We start from the raw sequence: 21,786 nt of genomic DNA on the forward strand, positions 1-21,786 counted from the left end.
GTGATTTGACCCCTGAGAGATTCAGAGCGGGCGTTGCAGTGATAATGTGTGAGCGTCCGCCGGTGCACACTGGGACCGCTCGTGTGTGCGTGTGTTTGTGCGTATATGAGAGACAGAACAAGCAGCTGTTTGCATCCACCACCCTTTCAGCACAGCCACATTTGCTACAGTTGTTGTACAAAGAGATCAGACGGTAAGGGGTCTCATTTGGTTAGCATATTTAATGACAAAGAGACGAGTAATAGCAAATTTTGAGTGATGAATTCCACATCTCGGTCAGATGATCACGCTAAGCCAGTTTGTTTTGTCTGGAGGCCATTTTAGTTGCCCTTGTGTCCGCTACTGATGAGTCAAGGTCAGTTTCGGTCCGCCAGACAACGTTGTAAGATCAAACTAAACATTTTGAATCTCAGCCAAATATGATTGCCCAGCATGAATTATGTACACATTTCTGAAGATACCTTGGTTTACTTATCTGGTTTGTGCCACCTGCATATCTATAATCCAGAGAATGTGGCCAAGAAATCCAGTTCAGTTCTTACTATTTACCATATACAGCCTACTTTACCATGAATTGATTAACGTAGACCCCGATTTAAACAAGTTGAAAAACTTATTCGGGTGTTACCATTTAGTCAATTATACGGAATATGTACTGAACTGTGCAATCTACTAATAAAAGTATCAATCAATAAATCTGTACTTAGAAAAACTTTTCTAGTTGTCGTTTGCAGGTCTGCAGAAGTGTGCTGCATCATATTGAATAAGAATGTCTGTAATAATCTATTTACTGTGTATATAAACCGTTTGTAATAGTTGTTTTCATTTATCCACAGGGAATGTCTGAGGAGGAGGTCCGCCAGACACGCAGCCAGAAGAGGGCGCTGGAAAAAGATGCTGCACCCCAGGCTCCAGAATCTTCCAGTGCTAACGAGAGCAAAAAGCAAAGGCTGGACCCGTCTGAACCAACTGCATCTGACCCCGGACTGGAACAGGATGGACAGAGTCCGATCGAGACTGGATCAAATGAGGGGCCAGGCCAGATCCTGGCACTAGCAATAAAGGACGAAGTCCCCCATGAAGCGAACTCGGACAATCGGACTGGATACAATGACAAAGCTAGCAGGGCACTTAAGGTGGAGTCAGACATGCACACCAAGAACCACTTCCAGGTGATGGAACCAAAGGCCTCTGGTGGCCTTTTGGCTGCGGGCGAGGTGAAGGCCACCATCAAAGTCGAAGTTCAGACTGGAGAGCAGCCTGTGGACATGAGCACCTCCAAAAGGTAAGAAACTACTTGATCCTTTTTTCTAGTCCTGTTCAAGGTGTCTGCACAGGATAAAAACTATTTGAGCTGCCTTAGCCCAAAACCCTGGTTGTCAGTCAACCAGAGGGCATTTTTTGTGAGGAAATTACTGTGTTGACTCGAAAAATAAGATCCTAGAAAAAGTTTTTTTTTAATTTATTTATTTGGTCTTTTGGGTGTCAAGATTTATATTTGCAAACCAACAGGTGGCCCTAAAAAGTATTTTCTTCTTGTCACTCACAACACTCAAAGCAGCGCAGGTTAATACACAATAGAGGAGGCATTGTGATGCTAATTCTAAGATAATAATAATGATAATAATCGATGAACGGTCAAGTGGTTAAGAATTATAATCCACCAATTGTTAAAAACTGGATTAATTTGGGGTTTTTTTGTAGTTTGGATGCTGCAGTGTCATTTTCTGCATTTTCAACTTTTTAGCAGCTGCCCTTAATCTCCTTATGAATAAAATAAGTGTTGAGATGTAAATAAAGGATACCATGGTTTTAGTGAGTTCCATGCATTGTGATTTTGAAGTTCTATAGGCCAAGCTACAGTTGTCCCCAAAAGAGTGACTTTTAACCTATCGTCCGCCACCATTTTCCCCCCAGCTCACCCACCTGGACCCTAAAAAGTCCACTTATACACACAAAATGAAGCCGTGTGCCACAAACCGGTTCCAGCCGGCCACGTTGCCATGGTTTCCACGGTGGAAGAAGCAGGGCGGCTAAGGGGGGGTTGTTGTTAGAGCAAAAGTGAGTCACGTGAGGCTGACTTTGAGGTCACGTGACTTTTTTGGAAGTAGTGATTAATCCACAGGAAGTGATGATGGCGCTAAGCCCCGAAGAGAGGCACACGTAGTGTAAAGAGGGCAGCTCAGGCAGATAGGCCGCATGTCATCATGCATTGAATGATGCTGCATACAAACATATTATCTGTGATTGTGTGTGTCATCACAAGTTCCTCCAACACATTCTCATCAGTTTTTGTGCAGGTTGTATAAAAAAGTGAGCATTTTACATCTGACATTTGAATGGATACACTTCAAGTGAAGTCCCCTGATTGAACAGGTTGTGCACGGCTGTGAATGACCGTCTCATTAGTACACTCAAGACTGTAACATCTAAGAGAAATGTCCCTGTTGGGCCCTACCTTAGTCTGGATTGTGAAGAGGTGTCTGGACTTGCATTTGGAATGGATCAGTCCATGGTCTTTTAATTTTGATTTGTGTTGCAATAACCATCCCTCTTAAAATTACTCACAAAGTTTGATATTGGGGTGGGGTGGCTCGGTTGGTAGAGTGCCTGTGCCTGCAACTTGAGTGTTCGATTCCCGCTTCCGCCATCCTAATCACAGCCGTTGTGTCCTTGGGCAGGACACTTTACCCAACTGCTCCCAGTGCCACCCACACTGGTTTAAATGGGTCTTAAAGATGTAAATTATGGGTTTCCATATGTAAAGCACGTTGAATCACTATAGAAAAAGCACACTATAAAAATAATTCACTTTACTTCCCTCAATTCAAGGGCAGGGCACAAGAAAGACACAAATACTGATAAGGTATTATTGCATTTGTAGTTGCTGGTCTGCAATGATGTACAACTGCATTGTGTCACAGCGGGAGGCTTTTTTAATATTTTGTCCTTTTTATATTTAGCTAATAAAGGTAACCGATATGTATCTATCATGCAATATGTGATGCAATGCATTTCTACATCACTGCACAACAAGGCTACCCTAATAAAGGGTTTATTACTTTTTTAGACACAGCTTAATTATCATGTTATATCTACTAACTACAATTTACTACAACTTACAAATACAGTGTTTGCTTACTTACTCCCCTTACTGCGCTCTTCGTGCATTGCAGATTTTAAAGTGACACTTGACGAAATAGGAGTTTCATGTTAAAATTACGCTGGATTCAGAGTGTCTGAAGTAGCATAGGAAGTAGGGCTGCAATGAATAATCAATTAAATTGATTAGAAAAAGCTTTTATTTAGATTTTGTTGTTTCAATAAATCCTTTAAAAAAACAAATAAACAAAAAAACGGATTAAATCCAAAGCGCAGGGAGTGTTTGTACATTTAAATACGCAGACATAGTTTCTGCGTGGCCCCAGCAGTAGAGTGTACACGAAAGAGTTGGTGTGTGGGTGCTGTGATCTGTGTGGTGGCAAACATCAGGTAGTTTTTATTCATTTATTTTTATTAATTTGCACGTTAGTGCAATTTCACTGTTGATGACGTACATATATTGGGGAAAAAAGCCTGAAAGTAATGGCATGCCAAAAAATCATTGTTCATTTTCCCTAAAATACGCATCAAGGCTATACAGTGTGTTTTATTTGATTAATCAAACAAACTAATGTTACCCGATTACTTAAATAATCGATAGCTTCAGCAGTGCAGCCCCAATAGGAAGAGTTTATAAGTGTGTGTGAAAGCAGAGTTGGGGGGCTTACACACATGTTAAGAGCCTTTAGTACTCATATGGAGGCGGGGTTCTTTTATAAATTTTACACAAACAAGCTGGGATCAATCTACAGCAGGGGTGCCCACACTTTTTCTGCTGGGGAGCTACTTTTCAATTGATCAAGTCGAGGGGTCTACCTCATTCATATATATAATTTATATTTATTTATTAATGAAACAGACATTTTTGTTAAATTAAAGGTGTTTAATGATAATACAAGCATGTTTAACACATGGATTCCTTTATTTCATCAAGACGAGAATATAAGTTGGTGTTTTACCAAGGGGTGTAACGGTACGTGTATTTGTATTGAACCGTTTCGCTATGGGGGGTTTCGGTTCGGTACGGGGGTGTACCGAACGAGTTTCTAAGCTAAAGTCTTAACAAGCTGCTGTGCTTCTTCTGCCTCTGTCTCAGCACCCAGCATTGTCCCACCCAAACAACCATCTGATTGGTTATATATATATAGCGGTAACAGCCAATCAGCAGTATGTATTCAGAGCGGTAACAGCCAATCAGCAGTGTTTATTCAGAGCGTATGTAGTGAATGCTTCAGCATCCAGCAGATAGGTGTTAAGCAGGTGAGCATAAGGCAGTGTACTCTCCCCAAATGATGATAAACACCTCCCAGTCAACTACTACTAACATTATTATGAGCCTGTTGACCTTCTAGAAACTTAAACTGCAGCTCAGCTCGCTCGCAGTTCTGGCTTGAGGTGAAGGCTAATTAGCTTATAGCGTACCGTTAGCTCATTTTGCGGTGTGTGAGTGTGTGCGTGTGTGTGTGTTTTACGGACAGAAAAGCTTTGAATGGCAGGGTCCCTGCTATAACATGTTGATAAAAATATAACATTTACATAATAAAAATCCACTAAAGGCTTCCCAAATGCTGTGATAAATTAAGCATGATGAGTTGACTTGAAACTGTTTAATGTTGCACTTTTTATATGTAGAAGAAAAGTTTTGTCATTTTATTTAATCTGAGCAACAACTTGAGGCAGTTTAATGTTGAATAAAGTGGGCAGAATTATTATAGTCTTCCCAATGTTCAAAGGATAAAGCCAGTTTACAAATTTGGTAAATAAATTACCCAAAAATGTATATTTTGTTGTTTTCTTACTGTAACGAAAATGAACCGAACCATGACCTCTAAACCGAGGTACGTACCAAACCGAAATTTTTGTGTACCGTTACACCCCTAGTATTAACTGATTCTGATGACTTGCTTTGATTGGAATCAGACAGTAGTGCTGATAACGTCCAAATTTTCAAATGGAGGAGAAAAAAAGTCCTCCTTCTGTCCGATACCACATGATAGTGGTTGTTTTTTGCCATCTTATTTGTCCAGCTTCCGTAGTCGTTTTATAGACTTTACGGAAAATACATTGGCGGTACACTCCGTAGCTTGCTAGCTTTTGAACGCCAGCTTTCTGACACTCTTATTTTGTTAGCACAAGCAGGATGAAGCAGCGCTTTTATTGTGAAGACAGGAACTGTGCATTCGGTCTTTAGAGTTTTGACGGCAGGTTCTGTACGGCACGAGAGTCTGTTGAAATAAAAAGTGTTTCTCGCTTTCCTTTCGGTCATTTTTTAATAATGAACTTGCAGCAGCCATCGTCATCTTACAAGACCCTAGGGTGCCGTGAATGTCAATCAAGTGATGAAAGGGACGTCTTGGTGAAGATTGATGATCGCAAATTTTTAGGACTATTTTTTTTAATGCATGGCTGGCGATCAGCTGACACACCCTCCACGATCGACGTAATGGGCACCCCTGATCTACAGTACAAACCATTTATGAAACCTTTCAGTAGTGTGATTTTAATGGTGTCCTTTTTGTTGTGGCCTTTGACATTATTTACTAAAAAAAGGTGATATTTATTTGAATTTTTATGACTATTTTACCAACACACAGTACCATTTTGGTCCTGTATGACCTGTTTTTTTCACGTGATCAATATTAACTGTTCCTCCCTCTTGCAGTATTAAAAAGGAAAATCGGCCTGCATCTCCTGAGGGGGACGACGATGATGATGATGATGATGATGATGATGTCATCATCCTGTCAGATAATGACTCCCTGAGTCCTCCTATGAATGGTCTGAGCCACTTGAAGGAGCTGAACACAGACCTCCTCATGGTGAGAAGTTGTGCTTTTTTCTTCACTAGAGTTCCACACACAGACACAGGAAGTGGGTGTAGGCCTGAGTGCCTGACCAATCGTGTTGCAGTACCGTAGGATTGACCAAATTCAGCATGGACTCGGAAGATGAGTCCATTCTTAATTTAATTCACTGTGAAAGACGCATGAACAATTGGACATGGCTGTTTGTAGCGGCAAAGCGTGTGTGAAGTAATTGATTGTGATGTGTTGGGTCCAGAAGAGCAGCCCGGCCGAGCGGGAGCTCATCATCAAGCAGCTGAAAGAAGAGCTGAGGATGGAGGAGGCAAAGTTGGTGCTGCTGAAGAAACTCCGACAGAGCCAGTTACAGAGAGACACTCTTCAGAAGGTGAGCGGCACTCTGAAGACACTTCCAATCTCACTTACACGTACACACACACACACCCACACACTAGGGTTGTCTCGATACCAATATTTTGGTACTGGTACCAAAATGTATTTCGACACTTTTCGATAATTTTCTAAATAAAGGGGACCGAAAAATCATGGCATTACTGGCTTTGTTTTAACAAAAAATCTTAGGTTACATTAAAGACATGTTTCTTATTGCAATCAAGGAACAATTTTGTCCTTAAATAAAACTGTGAACATACTAGACAAACAAGGACTCCTAATTTGTCTGCTGACGTTTCAGCGTCATTTATCATTCTATTATTTTGTCAAAATTATTAAGGACAAGCTGTAAAAAAATATTATTAATCTACTTGTTCATTTACTGTTAATTTCTGGTTATTTTTCATTTCAACATGTTCTATCTACACTTCTGTTCAAATGTAATAATCACATATTCTTCTGTTGTTTGGATACTTTACAATAGTTTTGGATGATGCAACAAATTTAGGTATCAATCTGATACCAAGTAGTTACAGGATCATACATTGGTCATAATTTAAGTTGTCATGTGTCCAGGGATGTATTTCCTGAGTTTATGAATATAATATGAATTATTTAAAAAAATATAATAATAATTTTGTGGCGATAAAAAAAAAAGATGTAATGATAGTACTATCGACTACATTGTGACGCCGGTGAGCTATTGTATCCTCCTACGGTGTGTACTGAAGCATGTTTAGCTATTCCTCGTCCTGCAGGGATGATACTTGTAAGAAACTTACTTTATCTGTCACCATGGAGACGAGGATTAGTGATTCAGAAGAAGCTTAAAACACTGCCGATTGCGGCTGGACATTAGCCGCTAACTTACTATGCATGTTTTAAAGAATCTCTTCCTGTGGATGTTTCAGTGATATAACTTTGTGTTTATCGTTAATTTTTAGGCCAAAATGCGTCCATTTTCCCTTTTCTGTCTTTACAGTGTGTCTGTTTGTAAGTACTCCCTGATTGTGCGCTGCCGAACATGCTCCTCTGCTCCGAAAACCAGCAATATCACTACGTGATGGCGACGCGCTGTCATGCATGTAAAAGAAAAAAGAAATATGGCGAACCAGTACTTTTAAAACAGAGTATAGTACCGTTTTTGATTCATTAGTACTGCTGTACTATACTAGTACCGGTGTACTGTACAACCCTACACACACACAAGGATTCACACACACTGCTATGATGCTGTGTGTATAATGACTTGACTATTCCTCAGTCTTCGGGGGTGTCCACATCCTCCGCTCCTCCTCCTCTAATACGCGGGAGTATCACAAGCGGTAGAGGCTCCCAGCAGGTTAGCAAACACGCATGCGAGCTACTTTCACGCTGAAGTCCACATCGTTTCTGATTGGTCTTCTCTGTGCACATAGCTTGCGACTGGCAGGGGTCCAGGTACGGTCATCCCCCCGCCTTTGGTGCGTGGAGGGCAGCAGGTGTCGTCCAAACACAGCTCCCAAATCATCATGCCGCCTCTGGTCAGAGGCGCACAGGTGGGTGATGGGAAAATGTCTTCTTCTTTCTCAGGGCAGACTTCCCTATTATACGTCTCTTTTACCCTCCAAGGCGTTTTAAACATAGGTCTTATTATCTCTTTGCGTCTCTCTCTGTCTCTGTTTTTTGGGCCCTTTTGTGCTGCGGGCTTCCATCCTGTGTGCTCCACCACCTCTCATTGTCCTGGTTAGCCCATCTCTGTGTCTCCACAGCAGATCCAGGCTCTCCGCCAGCAGCAGCAGCAGCAGCAGCTGGCATCCACTGGAGGCGGAGGCTCTGGGCCGCCTCCCTTACTTTTGGGGACCAGGACCTCGGCCCAAGCCGGCCAAGGCCAGAGAAGCATGGTGCAGACGGGCCTTATCAGGATAGGAACTAGTGTAAACTCACTGGTCAGTATCGCTTTCCTTGTGTCACCATTTATTACATCCCATTTGAAACTGTTTTTTTCCCTGTCAAAAGTTATTACAATTGTCCAATTTAATTGTAAAAGAGTATCATATGAAAAGCTTAAAGGTATCATATTATGCAAAACCCACTTTTCTTGCCTGTTTGCATTATTTTTTGTGTACTTGGATTCCCAATAAGTACTAGTGATGTGCAGATCGATACTGAAATATTGATACTGCCGATACCAGATCTTTATGTTCTAATATTGATTTTCCAATCAAAATGTCGATACTTTTGATACCTTGGTTACGGGGTGTCCAAACGTTTTCCACCAAGGGCCCCATACTGAAAAGTCAAAGTATGCGGTCATATTGATATTTTCTCATTTTAAAGAATGCTAAAAACAGATATTGTGTCAACTATGTGACTAAGTATATTAAGAATAATTATTAGTTAGAACATCACAGCTTTTTCTAATTTCATTCCATTTTTTCGCTCTTTTTTTCTTAATTTAAAAAAAAAAAATTTCCCATGTTGTAATTGAATACAAATAATAACAATACAGTTGTTTAACTGCAGAACCTAGCTCTGTCAAAAATTCTGCCCATACAAAAATAATAATACTGTTAAATATACATTTAACAGTGTTTATTATGGTTGTTGTCATTTTCAAGTTAATTCATAAGTTAGTATTTTATTTTTTAATTAAGTAACCTATCTTTGTTCGTATTTTAAGTGTATCCATCCATCCATCCATCCATTTTCTACCGCTTATTCCCTTTTTGGGTCGCGGGGGGTGCTGGCGCCTATCTCAGCTACAAATCAACCTATCCCCAGGTGAATGTCTTTGGATTTTATTTTAATTTTCAGAACTTCCAATTTTTTAGATTAGGGTTGTCTAAACTTTTTCCACCAAGAGTCGCATACTGAAAAAAAGTTGAGGTCATTTTGATATTTTTTTTACTTAAAAAAAAAAAAAAGTAATAGAAAAATAAATGTGGTATAGGTGACCAAGTATATTATTATTAATTATTATTAAAAATAAAAAATTCAGATGTTTTGGCCTTTTCTCTTACATTTGTACTTTTAAAATTATAGCAGACACTTTGAGTATATTTGCACTAAGTATCAGTATTGGATAGGTATCGCCAATACCTGTCTGAATTTTACTTGGTATTGGATCGTAAAGAAAATGTGTGGTATCGCACATCACTTATAAGTACCAAAAATGTGAATTCAAACCACATAAAACAATTTTGAGTTGTTCCAAACAACAATGAATCGCAAATGGAGCGCCTACAATTTACGGCAACAATGATTACATTTAGGAGTGTCCCAATAAAGCCTTTTCACTCCCGATATGATAGTGATATTGAAACCCTGGTTTTTGGTCGATACTGATATCAATCCGATACAATATCAGCGCAAAAACTACTTCCATGTATTATTTATTTTGTTGTCAGGATCTCTGCATGTTTCAACAAGTCAAATATCCGACTTTTTAACACCTTAATGGAAGAAATGCTGTAGGACGCATTTTACATCCATACTTGCAGTAAAGTACCACGACATGAAGGAAAATTGTTTCGGTCAAGTTACGGTACACTAAGGGAAAGAAATGAAAAACATCTTGTGGTTTCAATTTGATACAATTTGTGCACTATAGCTGCTAAAAACAATCTAGGTCCATGTACGGTGTTATAAGCTTTGTATCATAAGCAATTTACTGTCATATCTTGTAATACATCTCAATAATGACCAACTCCGAAAAATTTCTGGAACGAAATACTTATATCGGAGGCTAAAATTACACACTTTTGATCCATGCCGATCATATCAGTTTCCGACTCCCCAAGTTACAATGAAAAGGTAAGTCCAGTATCAGTAGATTAAGCAATATAATGCTATATTGACAATCTAGCATATTACCTTAACCAGACTACATGTAGATGAGATAAACAGGCTTCTTGTAATGGATGTACATAGTCCTTTCAAACTGGGAGGCAGACATAGTAATTATAATACGTAGCACGTATACTTACAGCCGTATGTACTGAAAGCTGAAAAATTTACCTTTTGAAATTATTTGGTTCTCAAGTTTGTTCTTCTTCGCTTTCCTGTTGCTGCGAGTCAGGCTCGGCCCCGTACATTATCGTTTGATGCTAATATCCTCCACTATTGCCATTTAGTAGAGCATGGTTCCAACTTATATTTGTCGGTACGAAAGTGTACTGCTAAAACAACAACATGGCTGATGGAGCAGATACAATTGCATCGTCCATTTGCATCGAATTAGACCCGCTTTTCAAAATGGCCGCATCTCATGTGGTTCTTCCACAGTATTTCTCCCAAAATGTTACTCAGGCCGCGGTTTTACGTACACGTTAACTAGCTGATGAATAGCTTTCAGTGAAGTTGATGAAAATCAAATGAACTTTCTGCCTGGTGTTCACAGGCCTCGACCACTTTGAAGGTTTCCTCCTCGGGGAGCGGCGGCGTGACTCTGGTCGGAGCCAACGACAGCCCAGCCAGTCGCCAAGCCGCAGCCAAACTGGCTCTGCGGAAGCAACTAGAGAAGACTCTCCTGGAGATCCCGCCCCCCAAGCCCCCTGCTCCGGAGTTCAACTTCCTGCCCTCGGCGGCCAATAACGAGTTCATCTACTTGGTGGGACTGGAGGAAGTGGTCCACAACCTGCTGGATAGCATTCACAGAGGTCTGTTTGGCGTGTCTGTAAATTGCTTCTGTCGTTCTGCGTAGATACAAGTTTGGAGTTTGGTTTACATTTATGGTGTCACACACCTTGCGTGTAAAAACCACACTTTGTGCACAGACTCATTTTGCACGTGCGTAAATTTCTTTTAGGCCTGCACTGTCTCTATGCCCTCGCGCCACGTTTTTTTTGCTCATGTACAGACTCTGTTTACACTTGAAATATATCTTTCTCCATATACTGTACAATCGCGATAAAAAGTTTACATTCACTTGTAAAGAACATAATGTCATGGCTGTCTTGAGTTTCCAATAATTTCTACAACTCTTATTTTTTTGTGGTATAGTGATTGGAGCACATACTTCTAAAACCTTAATTCTAGCCTGATTTAGCCATTCCTTGACCACTTTTGACGTGTGTTTGGGGTCATTGTCCTGTTGGAACACCCAACTGTGCCCAAGACCCAACCTCCGGGCTGATGATTTTAGATTGTCCTGAAGAATTTGGAGGTAATCCTCCTTTTTCATTTACCCATTTTACTCTCTGTAAAGTTCCATTGGCAGCAAAACAGGCTCAGACCATAATACTACCACCACCATGCTTGACGATAGGATGATGTTCCTGGGATTAAAGGCCTCAACTTTTCTCCTCTAAACATATTGATGGGTATTCTGGCCAAACAGCTAAATTTTTGTTTCATTTGACCACAAAACTTTCCTCTAGAAGGTCTTATCTTTGTCCATGTGATGTCATGAATGTTTTTTGTGACAAACAAGTATGTGCTCCAATCACTCTATCACAAAAAAAATATTGGAAACTCAAGACATTATGTCCAAGTGTATGTAAACTTTTGATCGTGACGTATATCTTGGACATAAATCTTCCTCCTGAGACTGAAAAGACTACCCTACCCGTCAACGCTCTTCCTTTCTGATTAGTCACAGAGGGCCTGATGTACTGAAGGTTTGCGGGTATTAAAACACGTGCAAACTTGATAGCACAGGCAAAACTGATCTACTAAATGTGTATGCAGAGGATTGTTTCTCTTATTAGGCGTAATAAGGAGCGCAATGCATATCGTGTGTCCGTTCATGACTATGCCGAAAATATGCTGATTATCAGGACAGCCACAATACTGGGAGGAGGAATCGCAAATATAATTATTTAGTACATGGCTGAAATTGTTCTTTGGCCGATTTTTTGTGTCTATATTTAGTATGTTTAGAAATGACGTGCAAACTGGTTGTTTCACAGAAATAGCAGTAAGAAAGGAGGCGATCGCGCTGCAGCTCCATCCTAAGTATGCTTGTCAACATATGTTGACTGTCAAAAATATTAGACATATTTGCTATTCAGCAATATCATTTTATATTTTTATAGCTTCTGGATGATTTAAGGGGCTGTTTAAAACAGATTAATCAATCAATCAATCTTTATTTATATAGCCCCTAATCACTAGTGTCTCAAAGGGCAGCACAAACCACAACAACATCCTCGGTACAGCCCACATAAGGGCAAGGAAAACTCACCCCAGTGGGACGTCGGTGACAGTGACAATGATGACTATGAGAAACCTTGGAGAGGATCGCATATATGGGCAACCCCCCCAAGGGGACCGAAAATAACGGATGTTGAGCGGGTCCAACATGATACTGTGAAAGTTCAAACCATAGTGGATCCAACACAACCGTGAGAGTCCAGTCCAAAGGGGATCCAACAGGAAATCATCCCAAGCGCAGGCAGATCAGCAGCGCAGAGATGTCCCCAGTCGATACACAGGCGAGCGGTCCATCCTGGGTTCCCACTCCGGACAGCCAGTACTTCATCCAAGGCCACCGGACCGGACCCCCTCCACAAGGGAGAGTCGGACAGAGGAGAAAAAGAAAAGAAACGGCAGATCAACTGGTCTAAAAAGGGGGTCTATTTAAAGGCTAGAGTATACAAATGAGTTTTAAGGTGAGACTTAAATGCTTCTACTGAGGTGGCATCTCGAACTGTTACCGGGAGGGCATTCCAGAGTACTGGAGCCCGAACGGAAAACGCTCTGTAGCCCGCAGACTTTTTTAGGGCTCTGGGAATCACTAATAAGCCGGAGTCCTTTGAACGCTGATTTCTTGCCGGGATATATGGTACAATACAATCGGCAAGATAGGCTGGAGCTAGACCGTGTAGTATTTTATATGTAAGTAGTAAAACCTTAAAGTCACATCTTAAGTGCACAGGAAGCCAGTGCAGGTGAGCCAGTATAGGCGTAATATGATCAAACTTTCTTGTTCCTGTCAAAAGTCTAGCAGCCGCATTTTGTACCTACTGTAATCTTTTAATGCTAGACATGGGGAGACCCAAAAAAATACGTTACAGTAATGGAGACGAGACGTAACAATATGCATGGATAATGATCTCGGCGTCGTTAGTGGACAAAATGGAGCGAATTTTAGCGATATTACGGAGATGAAAGAAGGCCGTTTTAGTAACATTCTTAATGTGTGACTCAAAGGAGAGAGTTGGGTTGAAGATAATACCCAGATTCTTTACCGAGTTGCCTTGTTTGGTTGTCAAATGTTAAAGTTGTATTATTAAATAGAGGTCGGTGTCTTGCAGGACCGATAATCACCATTTCCGTTTTTTTTGGCGTTGAGTTGCAAAAAGTTAACAGACATCCATTGTTTAATTTCATTAAGACACGCCTCCAGCTGACTATAATCCGGCGTGTTGGTCAGATTTAGGGGCATGTAGAGTTGGGTGTCATCAGCATAACAGTGAAAGCTAACACCGTATTTGCGTATGATGTCACCTAGCGGCACCATGTAGATGCTGAAGACTGCAGGGCCTACGACCGAACCCTGGAGAACTCCACAAGTTACCTTAACATAGTCCGAGGTCACATTGTTATGGGAGACACACTGCATCCTGTCAGTAAGATAAGAGTTAAACCAAGACAGGGCTAAGTCTGACATACCAATTCTTGTTTTGATACGCTCTAATAAAATATTATGATGGACGGTATCAAAAGCAGCGCTAAGATCGAGGAGCAGCAACATAGATGATGCATCAGAATCCATCGTTAGCAATAGATTATTAGTCATTTTTGCGACGGCTGTCTCCGTTGATTGATTTGCCCTGAAACCGATTGAAAGGTTTCACATAGATTGTTAGACGCTAAGTGTTCATTTAGCTGCTCTGCAACAATTTTTTGGAGGATTTTTGAAATAAAGGGAAAGTGAGACACTGGTCGGTAGTTTACCATGAGCTCAGGATCGAGGTTAGGCCTTTTAAGGAGAGGATGAATAACCGCTTTTTTGAATGCTATGGGAAGAGTGCCAGAGGAAAGTGATAAGTTTATAATATTTAGCACTAATGGACCTAATAATACAAATAGCTCCTTTATAAGTTTCCCAGGAAGTGGGTCAAGTAAACATGTTGTTTGTTTTATTCCATTTACATGTTGTAACAATTCTTCTAATGTTATTTCAGCAAAACAAGAGAACTATTTTGGAGGGCAGTATCCGCCGTATATACAGTCGTATCTGTGTTAATAGAACCCCGTTGTAGCTGGGACGCATTGTCTAATAAGTTAAATTTTCTTATTAAAGAATTTCATAAAGTCATCTGCCGAGTGGGTGGAGCTACTGGAAGGAGTCCCTTGTTGGGTTAGCGATGCTACCATACTAAACAAAAATTTATGATCGTTTTTATTAAGGTGGATGAGATTTGAGTAATATTTAGCTTTAGCTAAGGTAAGCATGCATTTATAAGTTATTAAACTATCACTCCATGCTTGATGGTAAACCTCTAGTTTAGTCGCGCGCCATTCGTGTTCCAGCTTTCTACATGATATCTGAGCTGTAGTTTCTCCTGTAAACCATGGGGTACGCCTTTTAGGAGCCTTTTTTAACTTCAGCGGTGCTATACTATCAATGGTTTCGTGCAGGGCGTCGTTAAAGTTGTTAGTGAGGTTATCAATAGAGCCCACATACTTTGGGAATGGTGCCATTACCGAGGGTAGTAAGCCAGCGAGAGTTGTCATTGTGGCAGCATTAATGTTTCGGCTGCTATAGCAGTTATTATTATTATTAGCTTGCCAAACATGAGTCTGAACCTCGAATTTTATAAGGTAATGATCGGACATTACTTTAGTATACGGGAGTATCATAACTTTGGAAACGGTGATACCCATGACAAGCACTAGGTCTATCGTATTACCGTTGGGATGCGTGGGTTCATTTATTATTTGTGTAAGACCACAGCTATCAATTATATTTTGGAGCGCCACGCACGGTGGGTCCGATGGGGTATTCATATGGGTATTAAAGTCCCCCATTATAATTATATTATCGGCGTGCGTCACTAGATGAGCAACGAACTCTGAGAATTCATTGATAAAGTCCGAAGAGGGCCCTAGGGGGCGGTAGATAACAGCCAGGTATAGAAGCAGCGGTGTGACAGACCTCATAGTAAGCACCTCAAACTATTTATATTTATTAATTAGGTTAGGACTAAGATGAAAGTTTTCGTTGTATATTAGTGCGACCCCCCCCCACCCATTTTAAGGGGATGGGCAATATGCGCATTTGTATAGTTAAGAGAAGATGCCTCATTTAGCGCAAAATAATCATCTGGGGTAAGCCAGGTTTCGCTGAGACCGATGACGTTAAGATTGTTGTCTCTAAAGACCTCATTAACTAATAACATTTTGGGAGACAATGATTTTATGTTTAAAAAGCCTATATTATAGGTCGTGGGCTGTTTTAAGGCGTTTTTGATCAAATTATCCGTAGTAGCAATATTAATAATGTTGCGTTTATTATGCGTAATGCACTTAAAATAATTACAACCATATCTAGAAATTGATGTGACGGGAATTTTCTGATTGTTTGCTTGGTGCTGCGATAAACTGAACGCATCATAATTTGCCACCTCAGTAGAACGCATGTCCAACTCTGACATAGTCATAGCAGAAAAAACTTGTTCTAACTTAACTGACTCCTCACCCAGACTACCAGGTTCACATCTTCCATTTAAATCCAGCTTCGGGATGGAAGGAAGCGGTCTTCTGTGGGGATTAGCCTTTTGCTTTGTTGTTAGCCCCGCTCGGCATCCGCGTTTCTGCTTTCGATCACACCGCTTACATGTCTTCCGTAGACGGTCCCTGCTGGTACTATACTCCGCTACGTCAAAGGCCGCTGGTTGTAGCCGGTGAAGTATTCCCATGCTAGCGAGGTGGTCCAACGTACACGCATCTTTCAGTCCAAAACGGCCCGATCTATCCACATCCAGAATTGTCTGGCGGTCGTAAGTGATCACGGAGTGTCCACGCTGTAAGCCAGCCATGAAATTTGCAGAATTGTCCGGTATTTTTTGCCAAATGTTCTCTTTCTACCATGAGCGTCTGTAGCCGCAGCCGGTCAAGGCACCGCCATTTTGCGTAGATTACATTTATGCCATTTTTTTCATGCCATGAATTGATTAACGTGGACCCCAACTTAAACAAGTTGAAAAACTTATTCGGGTGTTACCATTTAGTGGTCAATTGTACGGAATATGTACTGAACTGTGCAATCTACTAATAAAAGTATCAATCAATCAATCAATCAATGCTGCCGTTTTTGTTTAATTACGTTATTTTTTTCATATAGGTAATATATTATTATTAACATCTCCTATATGAAAAACATTCTTGCAATATGCTTGCATCTGGAACATTCCATTGCAAGCTTGCAGTTATTTCTAGCATTCGTGTGCGCACCTTCAGCGTGCATGGGTTCTGTTGTAGATTGCACTGCAGAACTTCCTCTAAAATGCCTGTAAAAATGCCACAGGTAGGAGCACGGTAACATGAATGTGCACTGTAAATGAGCATCTACATGGTGGAAGCAAAAAAACTAAATGAGTCCATACGTGCAGAGGCCATAGACACGTAGAATGTGTTTTTTGTTTGGGGGAGTGTTTGTACTTCCATTTTGGTTTGTAACATTTTGGAGTGAGTTTTTTTATGGATTTGTATTGAGTGGTCGGTTGTTTCGCTTCCGTTTTGTGTGGCATGCGGGGATTTTCTGCCTGTTGGCGAGGTCCGTGTCCGTCGGTTTCGGCGTCTCGCTGCAGGGTTTGTAGCAATGGCTGAGGGTTGTATGGTATACTGGTACTAGTATAGTACTGCAGTACTAATTAATCAAAAATGGTACTATACTCTGTTTGAAAAGTACCAATTTCCCATGTATTTTATTTATTTTTTAACGGGCATGACGCACCGTGAAATTGCTGGTTTTTACGAGCCGATGAGCATGTTCGGCAGCGCACAATCACAGAGTACTTACAAGCAAACACAGTGTGTAGACAAAAAAGGGAGCATTTTGGCTTGAAAACTAAAGATGAAGGTGAAGTTATACACTAAATCAACCTCAGGCTAATATTCATCCGCAGTCGGCCGTGTTTTAGCTACTTGTAAATCACTAATCCTCGCTCGCCTCCATGAGGATTAATAAAGTAAGTTTCTTACAAGTATCATCCCTGCAGGACGAAGATGAGCTAAACATGCTTCACTACACACCGTAGCTCACCGGCGTCACCACTAATGACGCCGTTCCTGAATGTAAACAAATGCCATGGGTGGATCTACACCTGACATCCACTGTAATAATACCAAGTACAGGGGCGTATCAAGTCAATACTACTATAATTACATTGATCTTTTTTATGGTCACAAACTATTTTTTCCATTTTAAAAAAATCATTTTATGTTTATAAACTCATGAAATACGTCCCTGGACAAATGAGGACTTTGAATATAACCAATGTATGATCCTGTAACTACTTGGGATCGGATCGATACCTTATTTTGTGGTATCATCCAAACAAGAGAAGAATAAGTGATTACTACATTTTAGTGGATTAATAATACATTTTGTACCGCTTGTCCCTCATAATTTTGACAAAATAGTACAATAGTAAACAACACAATATGTTACTGCATACTTCAGTAAACATATTAGGAGCCTTTGTTTGCTTACTTACTACTAAAAGTCAACTTGTCTAATATGTTCACTATTTTATTTAAGGCCAAAATTGTTATATGATTGCAATAGGAAACATATGTTTAATGTACCCTAAAATTTTTTGTCAAAATAAAGCCACTAATGCCATTTTTTATGTTCCCCTGTAATTTAGAAAAGTATCGAAATACATTTTGGTACCGGTACCAAAATATTGGTATCAGGACAAAACTACAATGGCTTGGAGCGCGGGCAGAGCAGCATTTTTGTTTGATGTGAGTGCTGTAGTTCGGTTGTTTGGGCGGTGGTGTGTTTGGATTGGACAGTGGAGTTTATTGGTAGCATTGATGTGTCTTGTTTGAATGTTGCTGTTTGGGCTGGCTATTACATGGGCGCTGGTTGGTCTCCGTGGTATTGTTGGCCTGTTGTTGTCTGTCCCCGTTTTTTACCTTGATGCGGTAGTGGCCATTGGGAATTTGGCACCGGTTGGCATTGTTGCTGTTTGATTGTGGTGCAAGCGCCCGCGGCTGCTAAGTCCTTTGGGAGGCGCTACTGTAGTCTGTTGCGGCGCATGGGCGTGGCAGTTGTCGGGGTTGGTGGACTTGCCGGCTTCATTTTCGTTTGTCGTCAAGGTGGTTGGTTTGTCTGGGTTGTCCCTGCGGGGAGAGGGCGGTAAACGGCCAGACCTGTGAGAGGGGAGGTGGATCGGGTGGGGAATTGCTGCCCCACAGGCTTCTGTGTGTGTGTGTGTGTGTGTGTGTGTGTGTGTGTGTGTGTGTGTGTGTGTGTGTGTGTGTGTGTGTGTGTGTGTGTGTGTGTGTGTGTGTATGTGTGTATGTATGTGTGTGTGTGTGTGTGTGTGTGTGTGTGTGTGTGTGTGTGTGTGTGTGTGCCCCCAAAATGGACATAAGTAAGTACAGTATGCGTGTGTTGTGTGTGTGTAATTATTCCTACAGCCAGGGAACCGGTGTTGCCCTTGTAGCATTCCTACAGTCAGAGGACTGGTGTTGCCCTTGTAGCCTGCTTTTTCTCCAGCGATCGGCGTCCCAGGCCCCTGCGTCCTGCTGCCCACCCATCCACAAGAAAAGTATCCTACATTTCTCTTGTGTAAAGCAATTCTGTACAGCAGATTTGGGCATCTACATCAACAATATGATTTGTCTGAGTGACTGGACAGGACATGTTTTAAAAAATATAAATATATATATTATATAAAAAGTGTGGTTTCTACATGCAAGGATTTTGCCATTGTTTTGGTGCCATACACTCTCTCATTCAATGGCATGGGAAAGGGTAATATTTAAAATACTTAGCGTATTTTCCGGGCTATAGATGGCTGCACCCATCGAATTTTAAAAGTAAAAAATGTTTTACATATATTGGCCGCACCGGACTAAAAGCCGCACATACAGTACAGGCCAAAAGTTTGAACACACCTTCTCATTCAATGCGTTTTCCTTATTTTCATGACTATTTACATTGTAGATTGTCACTGAAGGCATCACAACTATGAATGAACACATGTGGAGTTATGTACTTAACAAAAATGGTGAATTAACTGCAAACATGTTTTGTATTTTAGTTTCCTCAAAATAGTCACCCTTTGCACTGGTTACTGATTTGCACACTCTTGGCATTCTCTCGAGGAGCTTTATGATGTAGTCACCTGAAATGGTTTTCCAACAGTCTTGGAGTTTGCTCATCGAGAGAATGCCAAGAGTGTGCAAAGCAGTAATCAGAGCAAAGAGTGGTTATTTTAATGAAACTACAATAGCAACATGCTGTCAGTTATTTCACCTTTTATGGTTAAAATACATAACTCCACGTGTTCATTTATACTTTATATGCCTTCAGTGACAATCCACAATGTATATAGTCATGAAAATAAGGAAAATGCATTGAATGAGAAGGTGTGTCCAAACTTTTGGCCTGTACTGTATATACTAGGACGAAAGTTTTTGTGAACTTTATTTAAATAATTGTTTCCTAACGGTGCTTGTAACATGGCAGTAAAACGGCTGATCAAACAAAACAGATGTCTCCAAACAGCTAAACATACTTAACTCCACGGTGACGTTTCGGTGAGTTTACGAAACTGAAACAATGCAAAAATAATGTAATTGTAAGGTAATAATACTAACCTGGACGCTGTTAGCATATTTGCTAATGCTAACAATGCTAACTTGATTACATAACGATAGCATGTACAAATATGCATTAAAACAGTACTGCAGACATCACACATGGGACGGTTTAGTAAGTATGAATTGTTTTAATTATATTGTAAAACTTACAAACATGCTAGGAGTGATGACTGAAGGATCCTTTCGAGGAGAAATGCTATGGACTTTTCAGTGTCTCTGTCGGTGTAATATGAAAACAATTTGGTGAATACAAAACATTTTGGCCGTTAGCAAAGAAAAATCCATAAATTAGCTGCACTGTTTTAAAAGGCGGAGATTTCAAAGTATAGGGGGAAAAAGTAGGGGCTTATAGTCTGGAAAATACGGTACATGTGTACTTTTAACATATTTGTACCCATTATAAAGGCGGTAATCCGTCCGTTCATTAAAATGTGTCAATCTGTCACTGTATCCAGGAAAGACGGGCGCACCGCCCACCAAGCCCAGCATCAGAGACCCCTTCAAGTGCACCCAGTGCCACACCGACTTCACATGCAGGTGGCGGCAGGACAAAGCCAAAGGAGGCGTCGTCCTCTGCGCGGACTGCATGTCGTCCAATCAGAAGAAATCCCTGAAAGCCGAGCACACCAAGAGGCTCAAAGCGGCGTTCGTCAAAGCGCTGCAGCAAGAGCAGGAAATCGAACAGCGCATTATTCAGCAGACGTCCTCTTCAATCTCGCACGGCGGCTCGTCGTCGCTGAAGGCGGAGCAGCTGGTGGCTCAACAGCTGAAGCAGGCTCAGGCCCGAGCGTCGTCCCTGCACCGAGGAACCAACGTCATCCACCACCACTCCATCAAGGTGAGTTTTCAGAGAACGAGCTTTGTTTCTTCTTTTGTCGCAGTAACTCATCTCTCTCTTCCATCAGAGTACCCAGGGACAGCTGTCCCACAGCAACGTTGTCCGCAGTGTCGCCCACTCCTTCTCCTCCTCCTCCCAGCTGCAGAACGCCGTGGCGGCCGCCGCTTTAGTCAGCCGGCCAGGTAAGCACGTGACCCAGCGCTCTGTCCAGATTTCAAAGGTGAGCAGCAGTGGAGTCGGCGGCAGCAGGAATGTGAGCGGAGGAGTTAGTGCCTCATCCACTGCATGGAAGAAGCAGAGCAACAGCAACAAAGGTAGACTCGCCTTCGTAGACGCCCGAATCTGGTGCTCTCTTTCAAAACTCCTGTGTGGCCCAAAGCAATCCTACAGATGACACGCACAGCCCCCATCCCCACATGTGTGTGATGGTCCAGTATTTCTCCTGGGTTCCTGTCTCCTTTGTGCCTGTCTTTGTATTTTCAGGGGCTGTCAGTCTACATCCACATGAATGCAGTTGTTTGCTTTTCAACAATTGTATCTTCAAAAACATTGTTAATTGGTGTGAGTGTGAACCTTTGTTTGACTTAATGTGTTGGCTGGTGACCGTTCCTGGTCAGACCCTGACAACATGACAATGTGAAGTACAAACAATTAAACACTGAATATTAGCAGTATGTGAAAGTTCAACTCTTACCTTCTTTACTTCCATGACCACCTCCTCCCAAACATTGCAAAGTGTGGCGAGAGTGTTTTGCAAATTACCCATCATGCCTTGTAGTGGATGTAAATGGGTGTAATTTTACATTATGTATGGTATTTGGACATTTTTGATAATGTCCACATAGTCAAATGAACAGGTTGTGTGTTGTGTGCCACATGTTT

The 21,786-nt window shown here is 41.2% G+C and overlaps 1 protein-coding gene across 6 annotated transcripts in view; it reads left to right on the top strand.

Annotated features, from left to right (window-relative positions):
* The window catches only part of LOC133568342 (transcriptional repressor p66-alpha-like), a 50,243-nt gene that overhangs the window by 26,031 nt on the left and 2,426 nt on the right, over positions 1 to 21,786 (top strand). For 2 of the 6 annotated variants that reach the window (XM_061920218.1, XM_061920213.1), the window contains exons 2-10: positions 837 to 1,285; positions 5,765 to 5,921; positions 6,163 to 6,291; positions 7,561 to 7,638; positions 7,715 to 7,834; positions 8,027 to 8,224; positions 10,678 to 10,936; positions 20,522 to 20,904; positions 20,972 to 21,218. In XM_061920218.1, the coding sequence (XP_061776202.1) occupies positions 840 to 1,285; positions 5,765 to 5,921; positions 6,163 to 6,291; positions 7,561 to 7,638; positions 7,715 to 7,834; positions 8,027 to 8,224; positions 10,678 to 10,936; positions 20,522 to 20,904; positions 20,972 to 21,218 (2,017 nt within the window). In that variant the 5' untranslated portion in view covers positions 837 to 839. The remainder of the gene's footprint in view (positions 1 to 836; positions 1,286 to 5,764; positions 5,922 to 6,162; positions 6,292 to 7,560; positions 7,639 to 7,714; positions 7,835 to 8,026; positions 8,225 to 10,677; positions 10,937 to 20,521; positions 20,905 to 20,971; positions 21,219 to 21,786) is intronic. The other 4 variants (XM_061920217.1, XM_061920214.1, XM_061920216.1 and 1 more) reach the window with 4 other exon arrangements.

Source organism: Nerophis ophidion, linkage group LG14 (genome assembly GCF_033978795.1).
Source record: "Nerophis ophidion isolate RoL-2023_Sa linkage group LG14, RoL_Noph_v1.0, whole genome shotgun sequence".
Lineage (NCBI taxonomy): Eukaryota > Metazoa > Chordata > Actinopteri > Syngnathiformes > Syngnathidae > Nerophis > Nerophis ophidion.